The sequence below is a fragment of the Chiloscyllium punctatum genome, chromosome 1 (assembly GCF_047496795.1).
Source record: "Chiloscyllium punctatum isolate Juve2018m chromosome 1, sChiPun1.3, whole genome shotgun sequence".
In the NCBI taxonomy this organism is placed as follows: Eukaryota; Metazoa; Chordata; class Chondrichthyes; order Orectolobiformes; family Hemiscylliidae; genus Chiloscyllium; species Chiloscyllium punctatum.
The window spans coordinates 165,952,271-165,971,943 of record NC_092739.1 but is presented as its reverse complement, the minus strand read 5'-3'; the positions used below and the strand labels follow the sequence as shown (position 1 = coordinate 165,971,943).

Here is a 19,673-nt window from a genome sequence, read left to right as displayed (position 1 = left end):
TGAGTGCGTGTGTGTGAGTGCGTGTGTGTGTGTGGGAGTGTGAGTGTGTGTATGAGTGAGTGCGTGTGTGTGAGTGTGAGTGCGTGTGTGTGTGTGTGTGAGTATGTGTGAGTGTTAGTGAGTGTGAGTGCGTGTGTGTGTATGTTTGTGTGTGTGTATGTTTGTGTGTGTGTGTGTGTGTGTGTGTGTGTGTGTGTGAGTATGTGTGAGTGTTAGTGTGTGTGTGAGTGAGTGTGTGTGTGTGTTTAAGGCAGGGTCAGTCACTGTTTGAGCCTTCACCATTCCCCGGACGTGTAGCTGCTCGACAGGCTGGGTGTGGTGCTAGGCCCTGTCTCTGTACTCTGCTGCTTGGTGTCTGGGTGCAGAGTAAGGGCTCAGTCTGAGCTGAGCTCCTCTGGCACAGCTTCACAAATGAAGAATGTTGAGGTTTGAGCCCTGTCACCAACTACAATTACCAAGACCAACTAACCCTGTGTGCAGCCAAATTCTCCACATCCCCAGCCCAATTGTCTCCTCTCTGTCTCCTCTCTCTCTGTCTCCTCTCTCTCTCTGAATCCTCTCTGTCCATCTGCTCTCTTTGTACTTTTCTCCCTCTCTCTCTCTTTCTCTGCCTGCTCTCTACCTCTCTCATGGTTGCACGGTGGCACAACACTACGGACCCAGGTTCAATTCCACCCTCGGGTGACTGTGTGTGGAGTTTGTACATTCTCCCCGTGTCTGTGTGAGTTTCCTCCCACAGTCCAAAGCTGTGCAGGTTAGGGGAATTGGCCATGCTAAATTGCCTATAGTGTTCAGGGATGTGTGGGCTAGATGGATTAGTCAGGGGTAAATATATAGGGTAGGGGATTGGGTCTGGGTGGGATACTCTTCAGAGGGTTGGTGTGGACGTGTTGGGCCAAAGGGCCTGTTTCCATACTGTAGGGATTCTATGATTCTCTATAATCCACTCTAATCCTCCCTCTCTGCCACTGCTTGCATCTATCTATCTATCTCTGTCTCTTTCCTCCCTGCTTTTCTCTGCAGCTTCATCTCTGTCTCTCTCTGTCTGATTACCCGTCTCTATCTCTTCCTCCACCCCTCTCTCTCTCTCTCCCTATGCCCTTCCCCTGTCTTGTGTTTTGCACATTAACGTCATGGCTGTACCTGGATGTCGGGGACTGGAACCCATACTTATGCAAACTTGACAAGATGTATTCACCACGTACAGATCGCTGACAGACACGGTTCAGAAGGAGTGTATTCAACTGCATGACCATCAAACACTCCACGCTCGGGATCAAGTGCTGGAAAGCGGGACTGGTGCAGATTTTAAGTAGTGTGGACTGGATGGGTTGAAGGGCCTCCTCTTTACTATAAGATCCTATGAACCTTGTTCCTCACGTCATGTGGTGTAACACCGTCCGACATCATTGTGACCACATGAGCGTGGAGCTATTAGACACATTTCTTACATCCCCTCCCCTCCCCGAGTCTTGCTCTCTGTCCCAGAAACTGTTGGCCGTTTCATCCTGCCCCTACTTCCCCCTTCCCCACCAGCAACGTTCCTTTTGCCAAAGGCATCAGCAACGCTCCCAGCTCGTTGTGAGTGAACGAGGGATGTTTTTAATTCCATTATTCCTTCTGGGAATTCCATCACATTAACAGCCAGCTGTGAGAGTGAGAATCAGAAAGAATTGACCTGCCTTCACCTGTATCCTGCCTAATGTTGGCTTCCTTACCATTAACCATGATATCCGCATTCCCCAAGCATTCTCCCAAGGAGAATAATACATCTCGCTCACCCACTCCCTGGGTATTTTCAGTCTGTTGTAGTCTATCCTTAGAATTCATTTGCCCCACGGATGGAACTTAACGCTTCTGATCAGACCCCTCAAATTTCAAATTTAATGTTGATCTCGCTGTCCATGCACCTTCTCTGTAACTTTGTATTCCTGGCTCTGTTCTATCACCTTTGGTTGCCATGATCTGCACACAAAACAAACCTTTTCACTGTCTGTAAGTACACGTGGCAATATAAATCACATCAATTCAACTATTCCATTACTGCTCTGACAAACCTTCCTAAAGTGACCAGTCTGACAGTGTAAAAACCTAGGAGAACTGCTGTAGATCAGGTACAAAGACCAAAGTGGCTGGAAAAACTCAGCAGGTCTGGCAACATCTGTGGAGAGAGAGCAGAGTTAATGTTTTGGGTGCGGTGACCCTTCCTCAGAACTCAGTCTTTATGGTGTCCACGCTAGTCAGCACTGACGGCAGTTAGGGTAAACACTGGTGTGTTATTCTCCCACCACAACACAGGCACGAGACAGTGACAGGGACTGCGATATGTTCTCGCTGTTTCTACTGGCATTTTGGCAGCCTTCCCACAGATTAACAAGCCACGCTGGAACCAATAAACAGAAAGTTTCCCTGGCAATTGCTTGCCAAATTCGGTCTTTCTGGATTTGGCCAATGCATGGTCTTCTTTGTTCTGCAGTGATTCTGATGAAGCTTCATCCAGCACACCCTGCCCACTGTGTGGTCCCCGCTGAGCCTCTCCCTGTATGGGAAGGCACAGAGTCTATACAGAGGGACCAATATTCTCCCCGCCCCCCTGCCTACACCTCGCACGGTTCACTACGAGGTTTCACCATCATCTAAAATAAGACCCAAAGGCCTTCACCTATTGCCATAGCTAGTTACTTCTTTCTCCAACCTCTGTGTAATCGGAATGGTGTTGACCCAGCAACACACTAACCCGATCCTTGTTGTGGATCCCCCAGGTGTGTCTAGAGGTGATCTGTTGAGACAGTTGATCCACTGGGCAGTGGCCCGAGACCGGATGGACTCAGGTTTTATCCCTGCCTTCCTGTTGGTTGTGATCGAGCCCCCTTTCATAACTAGCCGCTCGGATCATTCCTGTTTTCTCGCGTGCGTTCTGTCAGGACCCAGTCCCCAGGTTTTCCTCTCTCCTGCCTTGAACAGCGTTGACCAGAATCACCCAGAAACAGGGAGGGATTGACGCCACCATGGTCACTAAGGAGTAAAATCAGAGCCCTGGCCTGGGGGGGACCAGAAACTGCACTCCTGCGAACGAATGAACATTTCTAAACTTTTTACACAATTTGATAGAGACGTCATTCGGCAGAGCTCCTATTAGGACCTGGTTCTGATATCGCCTGGTAAGGTAACCCAGCCAAAAGCAGACAGCTATTAACCCTTTCAACTGGGGCAGGAAGACACCAATGACCCTTCTCGCTAAAAAGATAAATACGGCCTGTCAAGCTAGCTTACTGTTGGTCTGTCACGGCTTTTATTCCACTCTCCACCCCTGAATAAACGTTCAGTCACATACCTCTGTATCCAATGATCCACTGCTCTCTGGGAGAGAGACCGACAAACCCTCCTGACCCTCAGAGAAGACCTTCCTCCTTATTGTGGTCTTCAATGGGAATCGAATTCTAACCCAGAGTTCAGGAATCCACCCTCCCAGCTGACCGCCCCCTACTGACCAATAGATGCCCTCCAACATGCTGTGAAGGGTGGACATTAGGGGGCACTAGATTTGGTCCCAATCCCTGGGTGGTGAGGTGTGGGAGGGTGTGTGTTGAGGGGGAGCAGGGAGTAGTGAGGTCCTGCATCCTTCATCCTTCACTGACCCTCCCTCCCCACATCCCTCACTGACCCTCCCTCCCCACATCCCTCACTGACCCTCCCTCCCCACATCCCTCACTGACCCTCCCTCCCCACATCCCTCACTGACCCTCCTTCCCCATATTCCTCACTGACCCTACCTCCACATATCCCTCACTGACCCTCCTTCCCCATATTCCTCACTGACCCTCCCTCCCCATATCCCTCACTGACCCTCCCTCCACATATCCCTCACTGACCCTCCCAACCCACATCCCTCACTGACCCTCCCTCCCCACATCCCTCACTGACCCTCCCCCCATATCCCTCACTGACCCTCCCTCCCCACATCCCTCACTGACGCTCCCTCCCCACGTCCTTCACTGACCCTCCCTCCCCACATCCCTCACTGACCCTCCCTCCCCACATCCTTCACTGACCCTCCCAACCCACAACCCTCACTGACCCTCCCTCCCCACATCCCTCACTGACCCTCCCTCCCCACATCCTTCACTGACCCTCCCTCCCCATATCCCTCACTGACCCTCCCTCCCCACATCCCTCACTGACCCTCCCTCCCCATATCCCTCACTGACCTTCCCAACCCACATCCTTCACTGACCCTCCCAACCCACATCCCTCACTGACCCTCCCTCCCCACATCCCTCACTGACCCTCCCTCCCCACATCCCTCACTGACCCTCCCAACCCACATCCCTCACTGACCCTCCCTCCCCATATCCCTCACTGACCTCCCAACCCACATCCTTCACTGACCCTCCCAACCCACATCCCTCACTGACCCTCCCTCCCCACATCCTTCACTGACCCTCCCAACCCACATCCCTCACTGACCTCCCAACCCACATCCCTCACTGACCCTCCCCCCCACATCCCTCATTGACCCTCCCAACCCACATCCCTCACTGACCCTCCCAACCCACATCCCTCACTGACCCTCCCCCCCACATCCCTCACTGACCCTCCCAACCCACATCCCTCACTGACCTCCCAACCCACATCCCTCACTGACCCTCCCCCCATATCCCTCACTGACCCTCCCCCCCATATCCCTCATTGACCCTCCCTCCCCACATCCCTCACTGACCCTCCCACCCACATCCCTCACTGACCCTCCCTCCCCACATCCCTCACTGACCCTCCCCCCCACATCCCTCACTGACCCTCCCTCCCCACATCACTCACTGACCCTCCGCCCCACATCCCTCACTGACCCTCCCCCCATATCCCTCACTGACCCCCCTCCCCACATCCCTCACTGACCCTCCCTCCCCACATCCCTCACTGACCCTCCCAACCCACATCCCTCACTGACCCTCCTCCCCACATCCCTCACTGACCCTCCCTCCCCACATCCCTCACTGACCCTCCCTCCCCACATCCCTCACTGACCCTCCCTCCCCACATCCCTCACTGACCCTCCCTCCCCATATCCCTCACTGACCCTCCCAACCCACATCCCTCACTGACCCTCCCTCCCCATATCCCTCACTGACCCTCCCTCCCCATATCCCTCACTGACCCTCCCCCCATATCCCTCACTGACCCTCCCAACCCACATCCCTCACTGACCCTCCCCCCCATATCCCTCATTGACCCTCCCTCACCATATCCCTCACTGACCCTCCCCCCCATATCCCTCATTGACCCTCCCTCACCATATCCCTCACTGACCCTCCCAACCCACATCCCAAGCTGACGCTCCCTCCCCAACATCCCTCACTGACCCTCCCTCCCCACATCCCTCACTGACCCTCCCCCCCATATCCCTCACTTCCCTCCCTCCCCCATCCCTCACTGACCCTCCCAACCCACATCCCTCACTGACCCTCCCTCCCCACATCCCTCACTGACCCTCCCCCCCATATCCCTCACTTCCCTCCCTCCCCCATCCCTCACTGACCCTCCCAACCCACATCCCTCACTGACCCTCCCTCCCCATATCCCTCACTGACCCTCCCAACCCACATCCCTCACTGACCCTCCCTCCCCATATCCCTCACTGACCCTCCCTCACCATATCCCTCACTGGCCCTCCCCCCACATATCCCTCACTGACCCTCCTCCCCATATCCCTCACTGACCCTCCCCCCCATATCCCTCACTGACCCTCCCTCCCCACATCCCTCACTGACCCTCCCTCCCCATATCCCTCACTTCCCTCCCTCCCCCATCCCTCACTGACCCTCCCTCCCCTCTCCCTCACTGACCCTCCCTCTGCATATCCCTCAACCCTCACTGACCCTCCGTCCCCATACCCCTCAGCCCTCACTGACCCTCCCCCCCATATCCCTCACTGACCCTCCCTCACCATATCCCTCACTGGCCCTCCCCCCCCATATCCCTCACTAACCCTCCCTCCCCATATCCCTCACTGACCCTCCCTCCCCATATCCCTCACTGACCCTCCCTCCCCACATCCCTCACTGACCCTCCCAACCCACATCCCTCACTGACCCTCCCAACCCACATCCCTCACTGACCCTCCCAACCCACATCCCTCACTGACCCTCCCTGTGCATATCCCTCGACCCTCACTGACCCTCCGTCCCCACATCCCTCACTGGCCCTCCCTCCCATATCCCTCAATGACCCTCCCCCCCATATCCCTCGATGTTCACTGATCCTCCCTCCCTATATCTCTCGCTGATCCTCCTTCCCCATATCCCTCAGTCCTCACTGACCCTCCCCCCATATCCCTCACTGACCCTCCCTCCCCACATCCCTCACTGACCCTCCTCCCATATCCCTCACTGACCCTCCCTCCTACATCCCTCACTGACTCCACCTCCCCATATCCCTCACTGACCCTCCCAACCCATATCCCTCACTGACCCGCCCTCCCCATATCCCTCATTTCCCTCCCTCCCCTATCCCTCACTGACCCTCCCTCCGCATATCCCTCGACCCTCACTGACCCTCCGTCCCCATACCCCTCAGCCCTCACTGACCCTCCCTCCCCATATCCCTCAAGGACCCTCCTTCCCCATATCACTCGATGTTCACTGACCCTCCCTCCCTATATCCCTCACTGACCCTCCCTCCCCACATCCCTCACTGACCCTCCCTCCCCACATCCCTCACTGACCCTCCCTCCCTATATCCCTCACTGACCCTCCCTCCCCACATCCCTCACTGACCCTCCCTCCCCACATCCCTCACTGACCCTCCCTCCCCACATCCCTCACTGACCCTCCCTCCCCACATCCCTCACTGACCCTCCCTCCCCATATCCCTCACTGACCCTCCCTCCCCACATCCCTCACTGACCCTCCCTCCCCACATCCCTCACTGACCCTCCCTCCCCATATCCCTCACTGACCCTCCCATCCCATATCCCTCACTGACCCTCCCTCCCCACATCCCTCACTGACCCTCCCTCCCTATATCCCTCACTGACCCTCCCTCCCTATATCCCTCACTGACCCTCCCTCCCTATATCCCTCACTGACCCTCCCTCCCCATATCCCTCACTGACCCTCCCTCCCCATATCCCTCACTGACGCTCCCTCCCCATATCCCTCACTGACCCTCCCTCCCTATATCCCTCACTGACGCTCCCTCCCCATATCCCTCACTGACGCTCCCTCCCCATATCCCTCACTGACCCTCCCTCCCTATATCCCTCACTGACGCTCCCTCCCCATATCCCTCACTGACCCTCACCCCCATATCCTTCACTGACCCTCCTTCCCTATATCCCTCAGCCCTCACTGACCCTCCCTCCCCATATCCCTCAAGGACCCTCCTTCCCCATATCACTCGATGTTCACTGACCCTCCCTCCCTATATCCCTCACTGACCCTCCCTCCCCACGTCCTTCACTGACCCTCCCCCATATCCCTCACTGACCCTCCATCCATATCCCTCACTGACCCTCCCTCCCCATATCCCTCACTGACCCTCCCTCCCCACGTCCTTCACTGACCCTCCCCCATATCCCTCACTGACCCTCCATCCATATCCCTCACTGACCCTCCCTCCCTACATCCCTCACTGACCCTCCCTCCCCATATCCCTCACTGACCCTCCCTCCCCATATCCCTCACTGACCCTCCTTCCCCATATTCCTCACTGACCCTCCATCCATATCCCTCACTGACCCTCCCCCTCATATCCCTCACTGACCCTCCCTCCCCACATCCCTCACTGACCCTCCCTCCCCATATCCCTCACTGACCCTCCCTCCCCACATCCCTCACTGACCCTCCCTCCCCATATCCCTCACTGACCCTCCCTCCCCACATCCCTCACTGACCCTCCCTCCCCACATCCCTCACTGACCCTCCCTCCCCATATCCCTCACTGACCCTCCCATCCCATATCCCTCACTGACCCTCCCTCCCCACATCCCTCACTGACCCTCCCTCCCCATATCCCTCACTGACCCTCCCTTCCCACATCCCTCACTGACCCTCCTGCCCCCACCCCTCGATCCTCACTGACCCACCGAGGGTGGGCGAGGGGACAGTACTGTCTCTGGGGGTGGTCACCCACGCACTGATGCAGCCGAGGATGGAGGAAGGTTTTGGGAGGAGGGGCTCTCCCTCGATCTTTGAGACGGTGCCTTGTGGAGAATGTCCTGCCTGGGGCAGACTTACCCCTCTTCGACTTCCCGTCTGTGCTCATGTTGCGTCTGCTGGTGTTGGTCAAAGCAACTTCTGAAAAACAGGAAAGGGGTCCTTCCATAACCGAGGGAAGTGGCTCTGACACGCGGAGGTTTCATCATGGCTCGCACTCTCCAGCTCTGAGTCCCATACTCCCCGCGATACTCCCTGACCAATTCTAATCCTCCTCATCTCTGTGCGAGCCCCCTACTCTGAGATTATACCCTCTATGACTCTGCCTCAAGGAGAAACAACCTTTCCACAAAAATCCTGCCACATCCTCTAACAATCTTGCCTGTCATCCCCCTGAACACCAGGCCCAACCTATACACATCTCCTCATCAGATAGTCCCTCCCTATGACAACCCTCTGAAATAATGTTCGACACAAAGGGGTTTTGTGTCAGATGGTCACAGGTTATGTCTAACAGAGAGTAGGATAATGGAGGGAAGTGAAGGGGAGAGGGTGGGGAGAGGTTAAAGGTGGGAATTACAGACCTTGGGCCCCCAGGCAATGCCGGTCATATTGAGCAGGTGAAAGTGAGGGCTGCTGGAGACCAGAGTCAAGATTAGAGCGGTGCTGGAAAAGCACAGCAGGTCAGGCAGCGTCCGAGGAGCAGGAGAACCCACATTTGGGGCAAAAGGACGCTGCCTGACCTGCTGTGCTTTTCCAGCACCCCTCTAACCTCGGCGATATTGAGCCAGACCTGTGGTGAAGACCAGAGCCAGAGGAAGGCAAGTACCTCAGAGGGTTAGAGAGACTGGAAGGGGTGAGGCCCCAGAGTGGTTCGTAAACAATGACGAGTATTTTAAGATTGGGGGGATTTGTTGGTCAGCAAGCGTAGGAGTCCGGTCAGACACTAACAGCAGGGGGTTGGAGGATCCTGAGTGTGGGACACCCACCATTAAACAATCCAGTCGAGAGGAGACAGAGCAGCGCTCCAGGAGTGATCCGCTGGGACAGGGTAAAGGGAAGTTACGGGGTGTAGGAGCAAATTACGGCAGATGCTGGAATGTGTATGGAAAACAACCAGTGCTGGAGATCACAGCGAGTCAGCTAGTGTCCACAGGGAGAGAGCAAGCTAGCGTTTCGAGACTAGCTGACTCTGCATCAGAGCTGGGGTGATGTTAGCTTGCCCTCTCTCTCTGTGGATGCTATCTGACTACCCCGGCGTTGGCTGGTTTCAGTCAAGGGGAGTGACATTCTGCAGGTGGAAATAGACAATCTCGAAGTTAACACAACATTCTTGTTGGTGGCTCTCCGTGGTGGTGCTGGGGCTCAGACCTGATCAGGAGATTGTGATTGTCGTACAGCCTCACACCGCAGTCAGCAGTTAGAGAATTGGCTTTGCACTGGGAAATGAACCCAATGGCTTAGGCAATTTCTGCTCAGCCACTGGGGGGGTAAGCTGATAATTTAGAAACAGTGGGGTAATGGAGAAAGATAAATGATGGATGCTGTCAGTATCCTTGCCACAAAATGCCAGGCTACGACCATCACCAATAAGAGACAATCTAACCACTGCCCCATGATGGTGTTACCATCACTGAATCCCCCACTATCAACATCCTGGGGGTTACCATTGACCAGAAACTCAACTGGACCCACTACTTAAACACAGTGACCACAAGAGCAAGTCAGAGGCTGGGAATACTGCAGTGAGTAACTCACCCCCTGACTCCCCAAAGCCTGTCCACCACCTACAAGGCACAAGTCAGGAGGGGGATGGAATACTCCCCACTGACCTGAATGGGGGCAGCTCCAACAACACTCAAGATGCTCGGCACCACAAGGGCCACAGATACATGGGAACACCACCCTCTGCCAGTTCCCCTCCAAGCCACTCGCCATCCTGACTTGGAAATATATCATCGTTCCTTCCTTGTTTCAGTTGAAGCTGCCTCCATCACATTCTGAGGTAATGTATACCATACCCTAACTACTCACTGGGCAAAAGATATTGTTCTCACATCACGTTTGCACCTTACACAAATTACACACACACACACACACACACACACTTGCGCACACACTCATTCTCTCTCTCTCACACACGCACACATACACACACACACTCTCACATATACACACACACTCACTCACACACACACTCATTCTCTCTCACACACACATACACACTCTCACTCCCACACTCACACACACACGAACTCACACAGACATACACACGCTCCTCACTCACACACACACTCTCCCTCGCACACACTCATTCTCTCTCACACACATATACACACACTCACACACACACTCTCACTCACACACATGCACATGCTCGCTCACTCACACACACTCTCACTCACGCACACTCATTCTCTCTCACACACACATACATGCACTCATACACACGCTCACTGTCACACACACTCTCGCTCACGTGCACATACATTCACACACACACTCATTCTCTCACACACACACAACACACACACATACTCACTCATACACACACATTCGCTCACACACACTCACACACACTCACTCACACACTCACTCACTCACATGCACACGCTCCCTGTTTCACACATGCAAACATATAATTTCTCACTAACACACTCTCACACACAAGTATACTGACACTATCCTCTCTCTCCTGTCTCTCTCTCTCTAACATGTCGGTAATGTCACTAGACCACGATCCAGAGCATCTGGTTCATGTCTGGGACATGACTTGAAAAGGCCCATCCCTTTGGCAGATGGTGAAATTGAATTCAATGAAGATCTGAACATGAAATCCCTATCGACTGTCACAAAGTCCCATCTGGTTCACCAATGTCCTTCAGGGAAGGAAACTGCCATTGTACCCTTTCTGGCCTACATGTGACTCCAGACCCACAGCAAGGTGGGTGACTCTTAACTGCCCTCTGGGTAATTAGGGATGGGCAATAAATATTACTCTAGACAGTGATACCCTCATCCTGTGAATGACGAAACACATCTCTCACACTGACACACATTGGTCACCCACAAATGACCGACTTGAACTGTTGAGCACTGAGCACCGTCCAATGTAAAGCTGTCTCACTGTATCCCTCCCTCCTATCTCTCTGCTGTCTGACACCCACCACACATTCTGGTGAACAGGGATATTAGTGACACAATGTAATTTGCTTCAAACGTGAGTTACCAAAGGAACACAAGGGCTGAGCCACAATCAGTCAGACAATCAAAGAGCTGTCTCAAAGACACAGTGAAGTAGACTGGACGACGGGTTTCATATTGGTGAGAAATTTAGAATCCAGGCGGCTATAGTATATCAGGGATTTCGTAGGTTCGGCGGGAGGTGGCCATTGGCATGGCGACTGGTGTTCGTCACCTGCCAACCCCCACCCCCTCCCCCCCCACCCCCACCAGAGAGCTGAGAGAGGGCACTAATTGCCTTCCTACTGGGGTGGGAATGGGGCAGAAATAGGACATTTCGAAATGGCAGGCAGTGACCAGTGGGGTACCGCAGGGATCCGTGCTGGGACCGCAGCTTTTTACAATATATGTAAATGACATAGAAGATGGTATCAGCAATAACATTAGCAAATTTGCTGATGATACAAAGCTGGGTGTCAGGGTGAAATGTGATGAGGATGTTAGGGGATTACAGGGTGACCTGGACAAGTTAGGTGAGTGGGCAGATGCATGGCAGATGCAGTTTAATGTGGATAAATGTCTGGTTATCCACTTTGGTGGCAAGAACAAGAAGGCAGATTACTACCTCAATGGTATCAAATTAGGTAAAGGGGCTGTTCAGAGAGATCTGGGTGTTCTTGTCCACCAGTCAATGAAGGCAAGCATGCAGGTACAGCAGGTCGTGAAGAAGGCTAATAGCATGCTGGCCTTCATAACAAGAGGGATTGAGTATAGAAGCAAAGAGGTGCTTCTGCAGCTGTACAGGGCCCTGGTGAGACCACACCTGGAGTACTGTGTACAGTTCTGGTCTCCAAATTTGAGGAGACATTCTGGCTATTGAGGGAGTGCAGCGTAGGTTCACGAGGTCAATTCCTGGAATGGCAGGATTGCCTTACACGGAAAGACTGAAGCGACTGGGCTTGTATACCCTTGAGTTTAGAAGACTGAGAGGGGATCTGATTGAAACGTATAGGATTATGAAAGGACTGGACACTCTGGCAGGAGGGAACATATTTCCGTTGATGGGGGAGTGCTGAACCAGAGGACACAACTTAAAAATACGGGGTAGACCATTTAGGACAGAGATGAGGAGAAACTACTTCACCCAGAGCGTGGTGGCTGTGTGGAATGCTCTGCCCCAGAGGGCAGTGGAGGCCCAGTCTCTGGATTCATTTAAGAAAGAATTGGATAGAGCTCTTAAAGATAGTGGAGTCAAGGGGTATGGAGATAAGGCTGGAACAGGATACTGATTGGGAATGATCAGCCATGATCATATTGAATGGCGGTGCAGGCTCGAAGGGCAGAATGGCCTACTCCTGCATCTATTGTCTATTGTCTATTGTCTATTGAGAGGGGGGTGGGAGTGGGAGGTGAGGCTATCGTGAGCGATTCTCTGCCTGTGACCAGCTGGATAAGAATCAGGAGCCAGGCAGAATTCACCACCCTCCCCATTCCCCCATCCCCCACCTCTCCCACCCACCAGTCGGGTGACAGTGGAAGGGGCCTGGGGGAGGATGGAGCAAAGAGAGGGAGGATGAGGAAATGTTCACCTTCATCACAGGACACCACATCAGGGTACCACGAAACCCTTCGTAACCCAGAGGACAGTGCTTTCAACACCGTCCTGTCAGTGAGGGGACACACAGATGTAGCAGCCTGATGATATACAGCAAGATCCCAACTCCTGCGCCATTCTGTGAGGGTGGAGTTTACTGAAGGTGGAGTAAAACATGAGGCACATAGATAGGATAAATAAGACAAGGTCTTTTCCCTGGGGTGGGGGAGTCCAGAACTAGAGGGCATAGGTTTAGGGTGAGAGGGGAAAGATATAAAAGAGACCTAAGAGGCAACTTTTTCACGCAGAGGGTGGTACGTGTATGGAATGAGCTGCCAGAGTAAGTGGTGGAGGCTGGTACAATTGTAACATTTAAAAGGCATCTGGATGGGTATATGAATAGGAAGGGTTTGGAGGGATATGGGCTGGGTGCTGACAGGTGGGACTAGATTGGGTTGGGACATCTGGTCGGCATGGACGGGTTGGACAGAAGGGTCTGTTTCCGTACTGTACGTCTCTGACTCTGTGCCTCTGTTTCTGAATCCCAACTGTGGAAACAAAGAGACACAGAAATTGTGCGCAGCTGTAGGCCATTCGGCCCTTTTAGTCCGACCCAGCATTCTCTACCCTCATGGCTGACCACCCAACTCTGACCCCTGTTCCTGCTTTCTCCCCCATACCCTTTGATCCCGTTAGCCCGAAGAACAATACTGAACTCCTACAAAACAACTTTCAGTGTTTTGGCCTCAACTGCTTAGAAATGGAAGAGATTTCCACAGGCTCACCATAGTTTGATTAGAGATAGTCAGCGTGGCTTTGTGAGGGGCAGGTCATGCCTCACAAACCTTTACTGAATTCTTTGAGGATGTGACAAAACACATTGATGAGGGTAGAGCAGTGGATGTGGTGTCCATGGATTTTAACAAGGCGTTTGATAAGGTTCCCCTTAGTAAGCTCATTCAGGAAGTAAGGAGGTCTGGGATACAGGGAAACCTGTCTGTTCGGATACAGAATTGGCTGGCCCACAGGAGACAGAGGGTGGTAGTAGATGGAGGGTATTCAGCCTGGAGCTCAGTGACCAGTGGTGTTCCACAGGGATCTGTTCTGGGACCGCTGCTCTTTGTGATTTTTATAAATGACTTGAATGAGGAAGCAGGAGGGTGGGTTAATAAGCTTGCCGCTGACACGAAGGTTGGTGGAGTTGTGGATAGTGTGGAAGGCTGTTGTAGGTTGCAATGGGACATTGACAGGATGCAGAGCTGGGCTGAGAAGTGGCAGATGGAGTTCAACCTGGATAAGTGCAAAGTGATTCATTTTGGAAGGTCAAATTTGAATGTAGATTACAGGATTAAAGGCAGATTCTTGGCAGTGTGGAGGAACAGAGGGATCTTGGGGTCTATGTGCACGAATCCTTCAAGATTGCCCCCCAAGGATTGTTAAATAGGCATATGGTGTGTTGGCTTTCATGAGCAGGGGGATTGAGTTTAAAAGCCACTCAGTTATGCTGCAGCTGTATAAAGTCCTGGTTAGACCACACTTGGAATATTGTGTTCAGTTCTGGTTGCCTCATTATAGGAAGGATGTGGAAGCTTTAGAAAGGGTGCAGAGGAGATTTACCACGTTGCTGCCTGGATTGGAGGGCATGTCTTATGAAGAAAGGTTGAGGGAGCTTGGGCTTTTCTCAATGGAGCGAAGAAGGATGAGAGGTGACTTGATAGAGATAGACAAGATGATGAGAGGCATAGATAGAGTGGATAGTCAGAGACTTTTTCCCACGTAGGAAATGGCTGTCACAAGGGAGCATAATTTTAAGGTGATTGGAAGAAGGTTTAGGGAGATGTCAGAGGTTCTTTACACAGAGAATCATGGGTGTGTGGAAATCACTGCCAGCAGTGGTAGTAGATTCAGATACATTCGGGACATTTAAACGACTCTTGGATAGGCACATGGATGATAGTAAAATGAAGGGTACGTAGAATATAGAACATAGAACATTACAGCGCAGTACAGGCCCTTCGGCCCTCGATGTTGCGCCGCCCTGTCATACTAATCTGAAGCCCATCCCACCTACACTATACCATGTATGTCCATTTGCCTGTCCAATGACAACTTAAATGCACTTAAACTTGGCAAATCTACTACCGTTACAGGCAAAGCATTCCATACCCTTACTACTCTCTGAGTAAAGAAACTACCTCTGACATCTGTCTTATACCTATCTCCCCTCACTTTAAAGTTGTGTCCCCTCGTGTTTGCCGTCCCCATACTTGGAAAAAGGCTCTCCCTGTCCACCCTATCTAACCCTCTGATGATCTTGTATGTCTCTAATAAGTCACCTCTCAACCTTCTTCTTTCTAAAAAGAACAGCCTCAAGACCCTCAGCCTTTCCTTGTAAGACATTCCTTCCATACCAGGCAACATCCTAGTAAATCTCCTCTGCACCCATTCCAAAGCTTCCACATCCTTCTTATAATGCGGTGACCAGAACTGTACACAATACTCCAAGTGTGGCCGTACCAGAGCTTTGTACAGCTGCAGCATAACCTCATGGTTCCGGAACTCAATCCCTCTATTAATAAAGACCAAAACACTGTATGCCTTCTTAACAACCCTGTCAATCTGGGTGGCAACTTTCAGGGATCTGTGTACATGGACACTGAGATCTCTCTGCTCATCTGCACTCCCAAGAATCCTACCTTTAGCCCAGTACTTTGCATTCCAATTACTCCAGCCTCACACTTGTCCACATTAAGCTCCATTTGCCACCTCTCAGCCCAGCTCTGCATCCTATCTATGTCTCTCTGCAACCTACTACATCCTTCGTCACTATCCACAACTCCACCGACCTTAGTGTCGTCTGCAAATTTACTAATCCACCCTTCTAAGCCCTCATCCAGGTCATTTATAAAAATGACGAACAGCAGTGGATCCAACACTGACCCTTGCGGTACACCGCTAGTAACTAGACACCAAGATGAACATGTTCCATCAACTACAACCCTCTGTTTTCTTTCAGCAAGCCAATTACTGATCCAAACTGCTATATCTCCCACAATCCCATTCCTCTGCATTTTGTATAATAGCCTACTGTGGGGAACCTTATGGAACGCCTTGCTGAAATCCATATACACCACATCAACCGGTTTACTCTCATCTACCTAGGTACGTAGGCTAGTCTGATCTGAGAGTAGGATAAAGGCCAGGAAAATATCAAGGGCTGAAGGGCCTGTACTGTGCTGTACTGTGCTATGTTCTCTGGGTGAAAACATTTCTCCTCATGGCAAAACAAACTGCAGGGAAAATACCCAGGCACCGACAGACAGCTCATGGGATCATTTAAATTCAACTGAGAAGCAAAAGTAGACATGAATAAGACAGAATCACTAACGCATGGGATTCAATTGGTTCTGACTCTCTGACAGTGCAGCACACCCTCAGTACTGACCCTCTGACAGTGCAGCACTCCCTCAGTACTGACCCTCTGACAGTGCAGCACTCCCTCAGTACTGACTCTCTGACAGTGTGGCACTCCCTCAGTACTGACTCTCCGACAGTGTGGCACTCCCTCAGTACTGACCCTCTGACAGTGCAGCACTCCCTCAATACTGACCCTCTGACAGTGCAGCACTCCCTTGGTACTGACCCTCCGACAGTGCAGCACTCCCTCAGTACTGACCCTCTGACAGTGCAGCACTCCCTTGGTACTGACCCTCCGACAGTGCAGCACTCCCTCAGTACTGACCCTCCGACAGTGCAATACTCCCTCAGTACAGACCCTCTGACAGTGCAGCATTCCCTCAGTACAGTCCCTCTGACAGTGTAGCACTCCCTCAGTACTGACCCTCTGACAGTGCGGCACTCCCTCAGTACTGACCCTCTGACAGTGCGGCACTCCATCAGTACTGACCCTCCAACAGTGCAGCACTCCCTCAGTACTGACCCTCCGACAGTGCCCACTCCCTCATTACTGACCCTCTGACAGTGCGGCACTCCCTCAGTACTGACCCTCCGACAGTGCGACACTCCCTCAGTACTGACCCTCTGACAGTGCGGCACTCCCTCAGTACTGACCCTCCGACAGTGCGACACTCCCTCAGTACTGACCCTCCGACAGTGCAATACTCCCTCAGTACTGACCCTCCAACAGTGCGGCACTCCCTCAGTACTGACCCTCTGACAGTGCGGCACTCCCTCAGTACTGACCCTCCGACAGTGCGACACTCCCTCAGTACTGACCCTCCGACAGTGCAATACTCCCTCAGTACTGACCCTCCGACAGTGCGGCACTCCCTCAGTACTGACCTTCCGACAGTGCGGCATTCCCTCAGTACAGACCCTCTGACAGTGCAGCACTCCCTCAGTACAGACCCTCTGACAGTGTAGCACTCCCTCAGTACTGACCCTCTGACAGTGCGGCACTCCCTCAGTACTGACCCTCTGACAGTGCAGCACTCCCTCAGAACTGACCCTCCAACAGTGCAGCACTCCCTCAGTACTGACCCTCTTACAGTGCGGCACTCCCTCAGTACAGACCCTCTGACAGTGCAGCACTCCCTCAGTACAGACCCTCTGACAGTGTAGCACTCCCTCAGTACAGACCCTCTGACAGTGCGGCATTCCCTCAGTACTGACCCTCCGACAGTGCGGCACTCCCTCAGTACTGACCCTCTGTCAGTGCGGCACTCCCTCAGTACTGACCCTCTGACAGTGCGGCACTCCCTCGGTACTGACCCACAATGTGGTGATTTGGGTAAAACAGAATCTGTGTTGGACTTGGAAGATCCCCTCCTTCCCCCCGGTTGTAACTGAGCCTGGGGTATTGTTTCAGCCCCTGTGGAAAGGTTGATTCTAAACTGGTCTTCCTGCAGCGAGGGGAGAGGGAGAGATGGGGAACCCCTCCCTCCATCCCTCCCTCCCTCCTGTGTCAGACCAGAAACACTGAAATGGTTAACTTCAGAAAACCGTTGCCCTGAGGGATAGTCCTAGCCAGAGCAGACCAGTCCCGAGCAGAGAAGATCCCAGGGCACATTCCTACCTTGTGTTGGTCAATGCCTTCTCTACAACATTCCCGGTCTGTGGCTGGGAATACAGTGCCAGGATCCTGGGAGAAACGAGAAGTGAAGGAGATGTCCGAGAGGAGGCTCTGAGCTCGTGGTGGGGCAGTCTTGATGGTGGGTTCTGCCCCTCTCTGTCTGCCCTCCAGCCCCAAGGTGAGCGGACTCTGCCCACAATCACCAATAGTCTGTCTGCTGTCCCCCAGCTCCTTACGATCTGAGTATGTGAGGGAGGGCTGTGTATACAGTCTGCTCCAGAGCTCAGCTCAAACTCCCCTAAGCAGCCCCTTCCTGAGCAATACACTCAGCCTCAGCACGGCCTGCATTAACCCTTCAACAGCTGCATCCGAGCAACTCAGGGAAAGCACTGATACAAACTCACTCTCACATTTACACTCACACATACTCACACACACTCTTACTCACACACACACTCTCACACTCACCCACACACACTCTTACACTCACACACACTCTTACAACCACACACACAATCTCACACTCACATACACACTCTCTCACACTCACACACACTCTCACACATTCTTACTCACACACACACTCTCATACTCACACACCTTCTCACATGGTCTTACACTCACACACACATTCTCACACTCACACACTTACACTCACTCTTACACACACATTCTTACACTCACACACACTCTTACACACACACTTTTACACTCACACACTTTCTCACATTCACACACACTCTCACACACTTACACTCACTCTTACACTCACACACACACTCTTTACACTCATACAATTTTACACTCACACACACTCTTACACTTACACATACTCTCACACACACTCTTACACTCACACACACACTCACTCTCACACACACTCACTCTCACACACACTCATACACACTCACACTCATACACACTCACACTCAATCTCTCTCATACACACTTACACTCACACACTTACACACTCACAAACACACACACCCACTCAACACACCCTTACCAGTCACTCTCCCGCATACACTGTCAAACTCTTTCCCTCACCCACTCAACATACTCACACTCTCTCACACACTCACTTAGATACATACACACTCTCTCATACCCACAATCTCGCTCACACCCACTCAACACTCTCACTTACACACATACACAGTCACACACACTGTCTCCCACACACACACACACTCACCCACTCACACACACATATATACACACACACTCTCTCACATATACATACAAATACACTCACTCTCTCTCTCACACACACGCATATTCAAGTAAGCACACACACTCAAGGCTACATGTACATGTGCGATGATGGCCTAGTGGTATTAGCCTGGTATGTTAATCCTGGGAGCCTGGGTTCAGATCCCACCATGTCAGGTAGTGGGGTTAATCTTGAATTTTGTGCCTAATGATGGCCATGGGACAATAGTTAGTGGAAAAACCCCATCAGGTTCACTAATGCCCTTTCGGGCAAGAGGCCACCATCCTTACCTGGTCAGGCCTACATGTGACTCCAGACGCACAGCATTGTGGGTAACTGTCCCCTGGGAAATAAATGCTGGTCTAGCCAGTGATGGCCTCAACAAATGACTGAATTAAAAACAAAATAATCCTCACTGCATCAAGGTCAATACCATCCTTACAAAGGGGGAAAACCCAAGGAGATCATTTTGGATTCGAAAAGCCAGGATTTATTAAA

At 52.4% G+C, this 19,673-nt stretch overlaps 1 protein-coding gene across 8 annotated transcripts in view; it reads right to left on the bottom strand.

Annotated features, from left to right (window-relative positions):
• Nucleotides 1-19,673, bottom strand: part of LOC140481630 (heat shock 70 kDa protein 12B-like) — a 168,158-nt gene that overhangs the window by 87,434 nt on the left and 61,051 nt on the right. For 6 of the 8 annotated variants that reach the window (XM_072578169.1, XM_072578128.1, XM_072578138.1 and 3 more), the window contains one exon: nucleotides 8,235-8,294. In XM_072578169.1, coding sequence (XP_072434270.1) covers nucleotides 8,235-8,262 — 28 coding nt within the window. In that variant the 5' untranslated portion in view covers nucleotides 8,263-8,294. Of the gene's footprint in view, nucleotides 1-8,234; nucleotides 8,295-17,965; nucleotides 19,080-19,673 lie in introns of those variants that run through there. The other 2 variants (XM_072578159.1, XM_072578187.1) reach the window with 2 other exon arrangements.